A 14,674-nucleotide genomic window follows, 5' to 3' on the forward strand; every position below is an offset into this window, starting at 1 on the left:
GCCTACACAAAACACAGCCCTTATTTTAAGTGTTTCTAAAATCCCCTATGGGAAAAATTAATGGTGGAAAAACAATTGGAACCATTTCCCTGTTTGACTGCTACATTTTATGGGTATTATGTCTTATACAGTGGCACTCTATTTGAGATCACTTTTAAAGCCCATGGCCTTTTCTCAATCCAAAATACTCTCCTCGTTTCAAAAAAGTTTGAAGGTTATTGAAGAGAGGGGGAAGGAAGATAGTCTTGCTAACACCTAACTGAAGTCCACCTGACATCACAGCTTTCCCTGAAATGTGAGTCACGTGGGTACACACCCAGCGTAGGGAAAGCTGCAAAGTGAGGGAAGGTTGAGGAAAATGCACTTAATGAATCTGCTTCTGTACTTGAAAATTATGTTTACAGGGGTGGGACCAAAAATACATGTTTAAAGTAATAAAAACGAATTAAAGCTGTAGTATGTAACTTTTTGGCAACCCAACAAAATTCCCATATAAATGTAAGTTATAGATCTGTCATTGTCATTTAAAGCAAGTCTAAGAAGTGGTACATCCGTTCTATGTGCGCTATTTCTATGCTTCCGTTCTTAAGTTTAATTTTTGTGTCTTTTGGTTTTGTACACCAGCTTCACACAGCTGAAAATACAATATTTTTGGTTGTGGAAAATATAGTTAACAGCGATTTAGATTCAAAGATTCTCTACACCAACTGTCAAACTTATTCCACGAAGGGCGGAGTGTTTGCAGGTTTTCGCTCCTCTCTTGTACTTGATTAATTGTCACTAATTAGTAAATAACGCCCCTCACCTGGTTGTCTAAGTCTTAATTGAAAGGAAAAACTAAAAACCCGCAGACACGAGGCCCTCAATGGAATGAGTTTGACGCACCTGCTTTATAATATACTATACTTGCTTATTTTGTCAAATGAACTATTCGAATTTTAGCAACCAGGAAATGGCAGAGCGATTTCTGCATAGAGTATCATTAAGTTAGTTGTGCAAGACATTGTATAGATAAAAAGATAAATAGCATATTGTTTTTAAAAGTGTGCATACGTTTGTCTTCCGACAAAACAAAAGCTGATTCAAAGGGGGTGTGGCATATTTCAAAACTCTTCCGCAAAGGACTCAGGTATAGGCTCAACATGACTATTTTCGTTGAAGGTGGCTATGGAGGAGGGAGGACACTCTTCCATTAACTTACCTACAAATTGACATTCAATTTCTATTTAATTGGCTTTATTGTCATGGGAAACATATGTTTACATTGCCAAAGCAAGTGAAATAGATAATAAACAAAGGTGAATTAAACAATAAAAAATGAACAGTAAACGTTACACTTACAAAAGTTCCAAAAGAATAAAGACATTTCAAATGTCATATTAGGTCTATATACAGTGTTGTAATCATGTGCAAATAGTTAAAGCACAAAAGGGAAAATAAATAAACTTAAACAGGTTGTATTTACAATGGTGTTTGTTCTTCACTAGTTGCCCTTTTCTTGTGGCAAACGGTCACAAATATTGCTGCTGTGATTGCACATTGTGGTATTTCACCCAAAAGATAGCTCTGTGGGGTCTGTTTGTGAACAATGCCCCAGGACCAACTTGCTTAAGGGGCTCTTCTCCAGGTTCATTTCTCAGTAGGTGATGGCTTTGTTATGGAAGGTTAGGGAATAGCAGATCGTTCACAGCTTTGTGGAAGTTACCTGTGGCGCTGATGTTTAGGCCGTGGTACAGTATGTCTAGTTTTTTGTGTGCTCTAGGGCAACGGTGTCTAGATGGAATTTGTATTTGTGGTCCTGGCAACTGGACTTTTTTTTAGATTTACTGTCAGGGCCCAGGTCTGACATAATCTGTGCAGAAGATCTAGGTGCTGCTGTAGGCCCTCCTTGGTTGGTGACAGAAGCACCAGATCATCTGCAAACAGTAGACATTTGACTTCAGATTCTAGTAGGGTGAGGCCAGGTGCTGCAGACTGTTCTAGTGCCCTCTCCAATTTGTTGATATATATGTTGAAGAGGGTGAGGCTCGACCTCGATCGCTCATCTGTTTCCGGGTTAGGGATCGTATTATCCAGCCGTACAGTAGGTGGCGACATGCATATCCACCAATTGTTGCAAATGCTATTATACCAGAGAAGAAGAAGAAGAAGAAGAAGAAGAACCTCCAAAGAATACGCAGTTAATTAGGTTTACGCTGCTTGGCTCATTCACTACATGGGCTTGCAATACAATAATATAAAATATTAGCACTGTATATTTTGCCGTCGTGCATAGGTGAGTGCAAATATAGGCATCTAATACATCTGCATTTTATCCAATGTTGATTCTAAGAAATTGCTCCGATAACTAGCTTACTGGAAAATATTTTGTCGTAGTGCATTAGTTTAATGTCGTCGATAATAGCCTAATACTCTAATCCAATATTCAGCGAAAAATATCAGCATCACAGGTCGTGTGAAATTAGCAGTGCAACATTCTAAAGATAGACTTTTAGCACCCCCTTGTGTAGTTGATTGATGGTGAACAGTGTTTGCTGGCTCGATAATTGTGGGGAGTGGGGTGAATGACAATTGTAGTGTTCAACTGACTGTACAGTAGTCCACTAGCTCTGTGAACCAAGTCACCTTGGTGATGTTTTTCGATAAACTCCACTGTCGAAAAGGAGAACAGCGATGAAACAATGTTTCATGGGCCATGAATCATGGACAATCCTATTCTTGTTTTCTGTAGCCTAGTTGTAGATGTTCATCATGCACTAGATTCATTGTTGGAATACCATACCGTTAGCCTATTGTATTGTACAACGAATTTTCTGTCCGCTTTCTAACATCTATTATGTCTAACACATTTTCAACTATGTTAAAATATGTATAACAAATCTTCCATAAATTATGAAGTAGGCTTTATTTTGACAGATACAAGTGAGATGTAATTAGAACCAGCTATACAGTTAAACTCTGACCCAGTGGGTGTGTCTCTACAGCTGTCTTGTGTCTGTCCTCAGAAAATGCACCTCTCTATCCTACTGAGTACCCTTCTCAGCATCCCTGTCTCTTTGGGTGAGTTTTTTTGTTGTTGCCATTTTAGTGTTATAGCTGTTGTTTCCAGTCATAGATGGTTGTTCAACCAGTGATTTACTTTACAGTAGTAATATGTTGGAAGAATTGGATTCCCATCTCTCTCTCTCTCCCCGTAGCTTTTCTTTGTCCAGTGTCGCTGTGGTTGTTTTTCAATCCACAAAAACTCTCACATGGATTTGTAAAAATTCACATTTTTTATTTTGATCATTTCATTTCCTATCAATGTCTTACATGTCATTCTGCCTCCCTCTATTTGTCCCTCTCTTTTTCAGGCTGGAATGAAGACTTCCAGATAGTGTGTTCTGGACAAGAGTTCCGCCTGCCGGTCTACTCAGGGTCAAGGATTGTGACCTTTACCCCCAGCTACCCTCCAGGACCAAGGAGAGTGCTACTGGAGAATAACAATGTAGGTACAGTAGCGTGTGTACAGCATGTGCACAGCGTGTTCCTGTATGCTAAGCATTGCTATTGTGTCTTGTAGTTGAAGGACCCGCGGTTTGAGTGGACCAAAGATAGGACATTGCTGTTGAAGGACGTCACACACAGTGACCAGGGACTCTACTCTATCAAGCTGTCCTCTGGATTCACAGATGAGACTGTTCGCCTCACTGTCTCAGGTACAACTCAGCCACAGGGACTACCGCTCTCCACCTCTTTCTCTTCATTTTTTTCTACTGTATGTTTCTTTCTCTATAATATTATATAATGATTAATTCTATTTGTTGAAATTGATTGTATGACATTTGAAACATTTTTATAACTCTCAATGTCATCTCTCTCTCATTCTCCCTTTCTCAGAATGTATAAAAACCTTCCGACGGGGCTATGGGGAGACTTTTCAGCACAACATCCCTAAAGATGGCTCCCTGCTGGAGTTTTCCCCCCGGGGCTCCCCCCCTGATTCCCAGCCGGTGGTACTGTGGAACCGGACGGACCTCGAGACCAGTGAGGTGGGCCGGGGGAGGCTGGGGTCGGACGGGAGGGCCTGGGTGGCAGAGAGGGTGACCCAGGCAGACCAGGGAAACTACACCATCAGAGACGAGAATGGGAAAGTAATCTCCCGCAGCAAACTCACTGTCAATGGTGAGCACTGGAAATATCAAAAATATCTAGATGGAGGGTTAAGAGAGCGATGGAGATGAGAAAGCGATATTAGTTTTTAAGCAGTCTGATAAATTGTCCAAACTGACACTTAATGCTTGTATCTATCTGATTCTTTCTTTCATCTGGATGTCCCTCACCATCCTCATTCCACTCCACTCTTTCCCATACTCTCTTTCTCGCTCCTCATTATCACCTGTGTGGGTGCAGGGCACACCTTCAATGTCACCCGCTTCTTTAAGGAGTCGCTAAACCTTCCCCTGTTTCTCCCTGTCCCTCATGTCCACCTCATTTTTACCCCCTCCCTGCACCTGTCCAACCCCTCCAATGTTCCCCTTGACTCCCGGTACTCCCGCCCCGTGCAGCTGATCAGGGACGGGCATATCGTGGATCAGGACTCCCGGTACTGGGGCCTCATCTTTCTGGGGAGAAATAGGACTGTCAACGAGGTGGTCATCACCAGGCTGAGTGCAAAGCATGATGGGATGTATGAGATTCGAGATCAGGACGGCAACCTGGTGTCGTCTACCGTTCTCCATGTGGTCGGTGAGGGACAGTGATCGTGTGTGTGTCTGTGAGCAACAGCTTTTCCCTTTACGTGATGCAAAGCTCTTCCTCTCTGATTCAGAGGGGTTGAGTTAAATGCGGAAGTCACATTTCAGTTGAATGCATTCAGAATTGCAACTGGCTAGGTATCCCCCTTTCCCTTAATTTATTTTCTTTCACACACCCTTTGTATCTATGGGTCTACCGATTTCTTTTTTTTCTTTCTCCAGATAAGACTGCTAGATGGAGAGCGGTCCTCAAGTCCATCAGCGTCCCTTCTGGCATGTTTGTGACTTTGGCTGGTTTCATCCTGTTTATGAAGCGCTACCCTAACTGCAGCCTCACTATGATCATCAACGGCCTAAGAGGTCACCACACACCTGCAGCTAACCCGCCAAGAGTCAGTGTCCAGGTGACGGCTGTAGAGTGAGAGTTATGTGTGAGCTTGGAAGGTAGAAGCAATATGGTGGGGTTATTCCAGGGTTTGTATGTGCGCAATGCTATGAGCCTGTTGTCATGGTACTATGTTGTCCATCTATTTCAACTGTATGATATCGCATTCTGAAGTGAGTGTCAGAGTAAAAATAGAACCAGTCCTTTGCGCCAGTCTGAATTTCCTCAGGCATCAGTTCCTTCCATCTTTAAATTGGGTCAAGGGTCACATACAGCTTATCTGTGGATGGTTTATGTTGGTCTTCCTGTGTGTCTATGCTGAATATACAACTCAATATTAGGAAGGTGTTCCTAATGTTTAATATACTCAGTGTAGTGGTTGTGATATTTACATAGTTGTTTTATTTGTCGCCTGCAGGACTACAGTCCGCCCAGCCCCCAGCCCTATGGTTTTTACGGTCATTCACAGCAGATTGGAACGCCAAAAATATGGAGCCCCAGACCTACACATTCTGTAGGTAGATGGTGAAGTTGTAAATGTAGGCTCTGTCTTGTGTTTTTCTTTTTACCTTTCTTAATTTCTATATTACGTGTGTCTGTTTCAGGGTTACACTCCTGTTGTGCACAGCGCACCACTTGTAGTGGACAGTGCACCACAGCCCTCCCCTGAGCCAGTGAGGACTGGGAGACAACAGGAGACAGACAGACTCAGAGTTGAGACTGCCACTACTCACACTCCCAGTAGAGAGGTAAATACATTCTGTTATTTCTATATTCTGTCTCACAATAGACAGGTATATTCTATTCTTTATTTTTATCATTGACTCTCTCTCCTCAGGAGACTGCTGGTAGTGAGAGGGTGATCTCCTTTTCTGTCGCTGGCGCCTCCGACTGCCTCCACTCATCTGAAGACTGTTTTCAGTTCCAGATCAAGAAAGAGGGAGTCGAGGAGAGATGGAGGAAAGCAGAAGACTACTTCTCCACACTTCCACTGGACACAGATACCTCGGAGACTTGCAGCATCTACACTTCTGACAAACTCAACTTCTTATAAAAGCACAGAGAAGAAGAGTGAACGCAGGTAAAGAAAGGGAGGAGAGAAAATAGTGGAGGGGAGATATGATCATATATATATATATTACTGTTCATGGCTGATTTTTGTCACTATAGTGCCTAATACTCAATACTCAAAAAATGCCTTCCTGTTTGAGTATTGAGTATTACTTCATATAATGTATGTATGATCATTTCATTATCGTTCTTTTTAAGCATGAGATGAGCAATACCCTGCATTTGGAATATCATTCATTTGTACAACTGGACAGTTAATGTTCCTAGAACTCAACCCGACGATTACTTTGCTGCTACCTACCTCGAACCCTCAGGACTACACATTTTAACCATAGATGTCTGTATATTTGCTGTAATGTGTGTAATTATATTGTTACATTAGGATGGTAGGCAAGGTTAAAGAAGAGATAAGGAATTGGAAGATTTTGTAGTAGATTGATAAGGGAATGGCCTCTCAATCTAAAAGCATAGCTAACTGCATGTGTTACCTACTATTAATCCAATGAATGAACACAATAACCAATTTATCTTTTTTAGATAACATATCGTTAAGTAAGAAACTTTGAGTTATTTCTATAAAATGGCATCCATATGAGTATATGATGTATTATTTTCACCAGGTATTTACATTGATGCCAAAATAAATACAATCTGAAAGTGTGTCAATATATGATTTTCACATCATACTTTCCCAATGTTTTCTTGTGTATTATTAACGTATCATTGGTATGTGAGTCAATTAATGTTATGTTGAAGAAAATAAAACTAGTTTAATGACGGTAGGGGGCGGTGATTTATATTACTGTTTGAATGAGCTGAAAACAAAACGAAGAAGAGCCCGTGTTGGAGAACTGATACTATCCCAGCATGCAATGTTTTTGAAGCGGCAATGAAACGCCAGCGTGCAAACTTGTACCATAAATAAAGTAGGCACAATAACGTTAGTTGCCTTTTAGGCAAAACATTTCAAGATAGTTTGCCATCAAAAGTAACACCAACGGTTCGTGCTTAGCTGTGGAGGGACGTGCACTTGAAAGATGTCTTTGGTTTGCGCAAGTAAGTTGAACATGCCTCTCAATAAACGAGCTAGCTAATGTTAGCATTGGCTAGCTAACAGTGTGCAACGCTAGGAAGCTAACGTTTGCTTGTAGCTGATTGTAGTCTGTCACAACATGCTATTCATGGTGGCTTACTATTTAGTAATATTAGTTAGCCGTAACAAACTGGTCTCAGACTAGACGTAACATAGTAACGTACATCCGGGACTCTGAAATTAGTATACGTTATGTTAGTTTTGAAATATGAATACGCAAACGTATAGCAACCAAAAGGCTGCGTTTTCGAATCTCATCACGGACAACTTTAGCATTTTAGCTAATTAGCAACTTACTACTGTTTAGCTACTTTGCAGCTACTTAGTATGTTAGGTTAAAGGGTTAGGGTTAACTAACTCCTAACCGTAACTCCTAGAGCTAGCTAACGTTGGCATTAGCTGCCTAGCTATCGTTAGCGACAACGTAACATATCATACGTTTTGCAAATTGGTAACAATACGTTTTGAAACTATGATACTTAACATATACATTTTTTTAAAATATTTTTTTATTTAACAAATTTGAGTGTACAGAATAATATGGAATGCTCTGAGGCCACGTTGATTTAATCTTCCTCCCCTACTCAGTTTCCAATGAGGTCCCGGAGCACCCCTGCGTGTCCCCGGTGTCCAACCAGGTGTTCGAGCGCCGACTGATCGAGAAGTTCATCGCGGAGAATGGAGTTGACCCCATGAACGGCCAACCACTGTCCGAGGAGCAACTTATCGATATTAAAGGTAAACAGAGGGCAGGAGTAGATGGTTAACGTAATCGTGTAGGTTCAATCACATCAAACGTGTACTGATTTTAGTTTTGGCTTAAGGAGAACTAAGTTGGTTCAGTGTTTTCATATATTTAGTTATTGAAATCATTGTTTTCGCTGCCCTTTCTTCTGTTGCCCAGTGTCTCATCCTATCCGACCAAAGGCTGCCTCCGCTACCAGTATTCCTGCCATACTCAAGTCTCTGCAAGATGAGTGGGTGAGTGTCTAGACCGTCTGGAGTTTGTGGTCTGACTGTGGACAGTGTTACAACCAAATACTGTTCCTCAGTCGTGTTGAATCTCTCCCTCAATGTCTTCCCCCTCTCTCTCTTTCAAGGATGCGGTGATGCTCCACAGTTTCACTCTGAGGCAGCAGCTGCAGACGACTCGCCAGGAGCTCTCTCACGCCCTCTACCAGCATGACGCAGCCTGCCGAGTCATCGCCCGTCTCACCAAGGAGGTCACTGCAGCCAGAGAGGGTAAGAGAGAGCCAAGGGAGCCTTGGTGGGGTTCTCTATAGTCTGAAATTTTCCCCCCCATCTTCTCTCCTTCACTGATCTGTGAAGGCCAATGCTTACTCTGTGCCCATTCTCCCATTCTACAGCCCTGGCCACACTCAAGCCCCAAGCCGGATTGGTCGCCCCTCAGGCTATGCCTGCCTCTCAGCCAGCCGCTGGGGTGAGTGATTGACCTAGATTCCCATCCATCAAACAGGATTCCTGTCCATCAGAGACTGAGGATACATGCTGTTACTCTTTTCTAACTCGTCTTCTCTGTGTTGGTTTACCTCTCGCAGGGTGCAGGTGGGGAGCCCATGGAGGTTAGTGAGCAGGTGGGAATGACCCCAGAGATCATCCAGAAGGTAAGATATTTTTCTCCCTCTCCTAATCCCCTGTGGTTAGTGTTCTCATTACTGTGACTCTCCCAATATGGGAATGGATTTGTGATTCATTGAACTGTGATTAACATCTCTCTTGCTTCTCTCCCGCTCTGTTTTCAGCTCCAAGATAAGGCCACCGTCCTTACCACAGAGAGAAAGAAGGTCAGATTTTAATTCAGGAAGATGTCTAATGCTTTGTAGGATTGCACAGATGGATGATCAAACCACTCAATCGTTTAATACACCCTCTCATTTAGTCCTTTGTTTGCCCACTCCTCCCTTCTCACTCCCTAACCAGAGAGGCAAGACTGTGCCAGAGGAGCTGGTCAGGGCTGAGGATCTGAGCAAGTACCGACAAGTGGCTTCCCACGCTGTGAGTACTACTGTCTGTCTAATAACCTGTAGTTGGACTGACTGAGCTGCTGAGTACTATCCAAGGTTGCCCTGAACTGTCTGTTCTTTTGATTCTCTCAGGGTCTTCATAGCGCCAGTGTCCCAGGAATCCTGTGTATGGACCTCTGTCCTTCAGATACTAACAAAGTACTCACTGGTAAGCACCCTCTTTAAAAAAAAAAAAAAATCCCCCACATCTCTTTTTCTTGCATATCTAAACAGTGTACATGATGACTGTATTCTGTGTTGCCAGGAGGGGCTGATAAGAACGTGGTTGTGTTTGATAAGAAGGAGGAGCAGATCATTGCCACCCTCAAGGGTCACACCAAGAAGGTCACCTCTGTCATCTACCACCCCTCCCAGGTAACAATACGTGTCTATACACCTGTCTTGGGTGGAACTTCTAGGACATAGGATCTAAGAGAACCTCTGTATGAAGTAGCATTGTGCATACAGTGAAATTCTAAGTAAAGGAGTTAAAAGATGACTTGATCTGTGTACCTGGTTGAACATGTGCTGTGTTTTAGTTTGTAACCTGCACCAACTAACTTGCCTAATTTCCTTCCACACTATTTAATTTATTTATATTTTCTGTCTTCTCCAGTCGGTGGTGTTCTCTGCCTCTCCAGACAGCACCATCCGGGTGTGGTCTGTTACCGGGGGCAACTGTGTCCAGGTGGTGAGAGCTCACGAGGCGAGCGTGACCGGGCTGTCACTTCACGCCACCGGAGACTACCTGCTTAGCTCCTCTGAGGACCAGGTCAGTCCCCTGTATTGTCCCAGCACCAGAGCCCACCGTGTTTTCCCAGCACCCGGGTCCCCTGGGCTGTGGAATAGAATGCACCAGCTGTACTGTTGTCAATAGTAAATGATGGCAACTCTGTTGGTGGATGTGCAGATCGGCCAACATGCACGCGTTTTGCGTACCAACTACGCAATTATCTGTCCATGTACGAGATCAGAGTTAAAAGTACGCAGAAATGAATAGGGCCTGATTATTAATTTTTTTTACGTTGTAATAAAGTAATTTACTCAGTAAATCCACTGAGTAAATGTGACATCCTGATTCTCGAGCTGCAACACACGGACATGTTTGTGTCAACGGACATGGAGATGAATACATCATTATTGGACGTAGCTGCCCCGTGTCTGCCCCTCCTGGTTGTTGTGATGCTGAGTTTGCTGCCTGTCAGCTGTACGTCAACATGGCCAAATCTCTTCTCGACTGTGTGTTGTGGAAAGGTAAACACTAATAGTTTCAAGCTAACGTTAGCCAACCTAAGATGGGCATTCAGTGGGCTCTAAGTGCAAGCAGTTCACTAGCATTTGCTAGTGAAAGAAATGAAATGCAAATTCAACAAATAACTGGTCGCATTTGTGCGAGTGTGATATACATTTAATTCTGCGTCCCATTAGTTGTATTTTCCACCTAACATTACGAGGATATCACAACCTGATAGACTGTAACTGTAATTATGATCCGCGTCACAAAAAGCATTACAAAAGTATAATCTAATATAAACATCTTAAATGGAGTGGGGAGTTTAGAAGACTGCACGATGAAGAATGAATGAGTTTCCTGTATTAGCTATAGAGGCAATGCTTCTAAAATGCCTTGGTACTAGATTTGAGATTTTATCAATTTCGAAAATCTGAAATGATCTATGCGCTGCAACGAAATCCAATAGGGACCTTTAAATTGGCTGAAACAGAGGACTCTTCTACTGAACAGCGGTCAGATTCCCTTTGCGGTGGCCAACTGAACAGCGGTCAGATTCCCTTTGCGGTGGCCTACTGAACAGCGGTCAGATTCCCTTTGCGGTGGCCTACTGAACAGCGGTCAGATTCCCTTTGCGGTGGCCTACTGAACAGCGGTCAGATTCCCTTTGCGGTGGCCAACTGAACAGCGGTCAGATTCCCTTTGCGGTGGCCAACTGAACAGCGGTCAGATTCCCTTTGCGGTGGCCAACTGAACAGCGGTCAGATTCCCTTTGCGGTGGCCAACTGAACAGCGGTCAGATTCCCTTTGCGGTGGCCTACTGAACAGCGGTCAGATTCCCTTTGCGGTGGCCTACTGAACAGCGGTCAGATTCCCTTTGCGGTGGCCTACTGAACAGCGGTCAGATTCCCTTTGCGGTGGCCTACTGAACAGCGGTCAGATTCCTTGCGGTGGCCTACTTAAGCTTTGTGTAGCCAGTTTGTGGTCTGTGTCGACCCGATCATTTGCTTTTGTTTCAAAATTATTTTGCTTTTAGTGTTGATTCTAATTGTGATTAGACTCAACAGTGAGCGCACGATTGTGCTGGGGAAAGAACTCCAATTCGGCACTTGCTAAGCGTGCAATTTGAATCTCCAATTTGCCGCGTGCGTCTGGTACTCAAAAAAGTTGGCAGGTCTGGATGTGTGTTAATACTCTGTTTTTCTCTCTCTTAGTACTGGGCCTTCTCTGACATCCAAACTGGCCGAGTCCTTACCAAAGTCACTGATGAGGCTGCTGGTGTTGGTAAGTGTGTTTGTGCTCGACACAATATGGAAATTGGGTTCCGGTTTTCCCTGTGTCACATATTTATCCCCCTTCTCCCCAGCTCTGACTTGTGCTCAGTTCCACCCTGACGGTCTGATCTTCGGGACGGGAACAGCTGACTCCCAAATCAAGATCTGGGATCTGAAGGAGCGCACCAACGTAGCCAATTTCCCCGGCCACTCTGGTCCCGTCACCTCCATCGCCTTCTCTGAGAACGGATACTACCTGGCCACAGGTCAGTCTCTCCAACCACCGAGCCAATAGATTGTACTCTAACTATTTGCACATTGTTACAACACTGTACACAGCCATAATAATGTCTCTATTCCTTTTAAACTTGTAGGTGTAATGTTTATTGTTCATTTCTGATTTGTTTATTTCACTTTTGTTATCTATTTCACTTGCTTTGCAAATGTAAACATGTTTCCCATGCCAATAAAGCCCTTTGAATTGATAAACAATCTAAAATGTAATGACAAAACAGTGTTCTGTATTTCTCATGACCTGACCCAGTCTCTCTCTCTGCTCCAGGTGCCCAGGACAGCTCTGTGAAGCTGTGGGATCTGAGGAAACTGAAGAACTTCAAGACCATCGCCCTGGACAACAACTACGAAGTGAGAATGAGCAGCCGTGCAGTGTGCTAGCCACAGTATTCCCCATCTGTCGGACAGATATAGCTAATTAATTTACTGCGAATAACATAGTTATTTCTTGTGGACTTTGTCAGTGGAACCTTATTCTCTTTCTCTCAGGTTAAGTCTCTGGTGTTTGATCAGAGTGGTACCTACTTGGCTGTGGGTGGATCTGACATCAGGGTGTACATCTGCAAGCAGTGGTCGGAGGTCCTAAACTTCAGTGGTGAGAAACATTCATAGCCTCTAACATTTTATATCCACATTCAACCTTCATCTGACCTTGTTTGCTCACCAGTGATAAAACAACTCATACATATGTACACATGGTTAGGAAAAACTGTGTCATATGGCATGCCTCATCTTACAGTAGTCACCTTCATGTCGCTCTTTTTTCCATCTTTAATCATGTCTGTCTTCCCTCTTTTTCCAGACCACTCTGGCCTGGTGACCGGCGTGGCGTTTGGAGACAATGCTCAGTTCCTTTCCTCCGCCGGAATGGACAGAAGCCTTAAGTTCTACAGCCTGTAAATTAGTACAGACAGATGGAGGAAGTGAAAGAGGATAAGGTCTAGACCTGTGTGACCAATTTGACTCGGCTGCAGTCGGGTTTGGGGTTTGAGAAATATGGACCGGTGATCCGAATGTCGTGGGTTGACTGGCCTGGGCAGGAGCTTTTCAGTCACATTTACCAGCAGTTGATGGTCTTAGCATTTTTTTTTTAAAGTAAATTTGTGTTGATCTGTAGTTATTTAGGATCGTGGTGGGTGGAGGAACAGGTGCTGAGGTATTTAGGTTTCTCCTTCATTTATTCTCCGTAAATACCTCCCCAAATCTCTGTTCTCCTTTGCTGGTTAGACCAACAGTACTCTTCTGTTGAAATTGTATTTTTGTTTTAACTAAGTTCTGTCACATTGAATAAGCCAATTCCCTGTATTGATGTGTTCATTCTTAGCCAGGAGATCCAACCAGCTTGCTTACAGGGTTGGACAGCATTCTTGTGTAGATTAAGACAGTTTTAGTAGCAGAAGCCACAGCAGCCATTTGGAATGGCATTTCGTGTTGAACAACAAATGAGCTGATTGGCTAACACTGCCATTCCAAAATGGCTGCTGTGACTTCTGCTACCTAGCATGAGGACGGAAAGGACAGTTTTCCGGAAGAAGTCGCAGTCGTTAAATTTTAGTATAACAGTTGGGATAATGGGACAATTCAGAGTACAATGCATTTCTCGTCCCTGGATTGAGAAGTTTTCCAAGCTATATCTGGCGCCGGCTCCGCAGTGTCTTAATCTACACAGGAATGCTGTCTGACACTAGTACAGCTGTAAACAAGCGGGTTGGATCTGCTGGCTACTTAATCCCTTGAATTCCCTTCCACACTTTTTACACCTCAATAAATGAAGTGTTTTATGTAAAAACAGCCAGCTATTTGCTTGATCAATGGAATGTATTGTATATGCCTCCAGTTGTCGATTCAGCCTGTCTGAGGCACCAATATGACTTTGATCTCAAAGATTCAGTGTGCTCTGTTTGTACAGTGCATTCGGAAATTATTCACATTTAGTTATTACAGACCGAATTTAAAATGGATTACATTTATATTGTTTTTGTCATTGGCCAACACACAATACCCAATAATGTCAAAGTGGATAATTATTTTATATATTAAAAGCTAAAATGTCTTGTCCATAAGTATTCAACCCGTTTGTTATGGAAAGCCTAAATAAGTTCAGAAGTAAAAATGTGCTTTGCAAGTCACAAGTTGAATGGACTCGGCGTGCAATAAGTGTTTTTAACATTTTTTTTTTTTGAATGACTACGTAATCTCTACTGTACCCCACACAGTTGAGCAGTGAATTTCAAAAAAGATTCAACCACAGACCAGGGAGATTTAATACATTTTAGAATAAGGCTGTAACGTAACAAAATGTGGAAAAAGGGAATGGGTCTGAATGCTTTCCGAATGCTCTGTACATAGGGCAGCAGCCTCTAACGTGCAGTGTTGAGTAACGGGGTGGTAGCCGGCTAGTGACAGTCACGAAGTTCAGGGCAGGGTACTGAGTGGAGGCCGGCTAGTGATGGCTATTTAACAGTCTGATGGCCTTGACATAGAAGCTGTTTTTCAGTCTCTCGGGCCCAGCTTTAACGCCCCTGCACTGACCTCGCCTTCTGGATGATAGCAGGGTGAATAGGCT

The 14,674-nt window shown here is 43.1% G+C and overlaps 1 protein-coding gene across 4 annotated transcripts; it reads left to right on the plus strand.

The window, feature by feature from the left end:
• The first annotated feature begins 2,067 nt into the window (after positions 1–2,067).
• LOC115205321 (pre-mRNA-processing factor 19) lies at positions 2,068–13,899 on the plus strand. Of its 4 annotated transcripts, XM_029771152.1 has the most exons (16): positions 7,050–7,248; positions 7,874–8,023; positions 8,190–8,266; positions 8,386–8,527; positions 8,653–8,726; positions 8,845–8,910; positions 9,049–9,090; positions 9,227–9,301; positions 9,403–9,478; positions 9,575–9,684; positions 9,926–10,081; positions 11,755–11,824; positions 11,907–12,080; positions 12,377–12,459; positions 12,598–12,703; positions 12,911–13,899. In XM_029771152.1, the coding sequence occupies exons 1-16, from the start codon at positions 7,230–7,232 to the stop codon at positions 13,006–13,008; spliced, it is 1,518 nt and encodes a 505-aa protein (XP_029627012.1). In that variant the 5' UTR covers positions 7,050–7,229; the 3' UTR covers positions 13,009–13,899. The 4 variants fall into 4 exon arrangements, with proteins under 4 accessions (XP_029627010.1, XP_029627009.1, XP_029627011.1 ...); XM_029771150.1 differs by lacking the exons at positions 7,050–7,248; positions 8,190–8,266; positions 8,386–8,527; ... (10 more) ...; positions 12,598–12,703; positions 12,911–13,899 and adding exons at positions 2,068–2,275; positions 3,006–3,060; positions 3,354–3,487; ... (5 more) ...; positions 5,727–5,870; positions 5,960–6,202 and having other exon boundaries at positions 7,874–7,960; XM_029771149.1 differs by lacking the exons at positions 7,050–7,248; positions 7,874–8,023; positions 8,190–8,266; ... (11 more) ...; positions 12,598–12,703; positions 12,911–13,899 and adding exons at positions 2,068–2,275; positions 2,985–3,060; positions 3,354–3,487; ... (5 more) ...; positions 5,727–5,870; positions 5,960–6,974.
• The last annotated feature ends 775 nt before the right edge of the window (positions 13,900–14,674 follow it).

Source organism: Salmo trutta, chromosome 13, assembly GCF_901001165.1.
Source record: "Salmo trutta chromosome 13, fSalTru1.1, whole genome shotgun sequence".
NCBI lineage: Eukaryota > Metazoa > Chordata > Actinopteri > Salmoniformes > Salmonidae > Salmo > Salmo trutta.

Bases quoted from the DNA above. Each gene is read 5' to 3' on its own strand.
- LOC115205321 (XM_029771150.1), top strand. From the start codon at position 3,009: ATGCACCTCTCTATCCTACTGAGTACCCTTCTCAGCATCCCTGTCTCT. The intron at 3,061-3,353 runs GTGAGTTTTTTT...TCTCTTTTTCAG, and splicing joins CAGCATCCCTGTCTCTTTGG to GCTGGAATGAAGACTTCCAG. The intron at 4,165-4,392 runs GTGAGCACTGGA...GTGTGGGTGCAG, and splicing joins CAGCAAACTCACTGTCAATG to GGCACACCTTCAATGTCACC.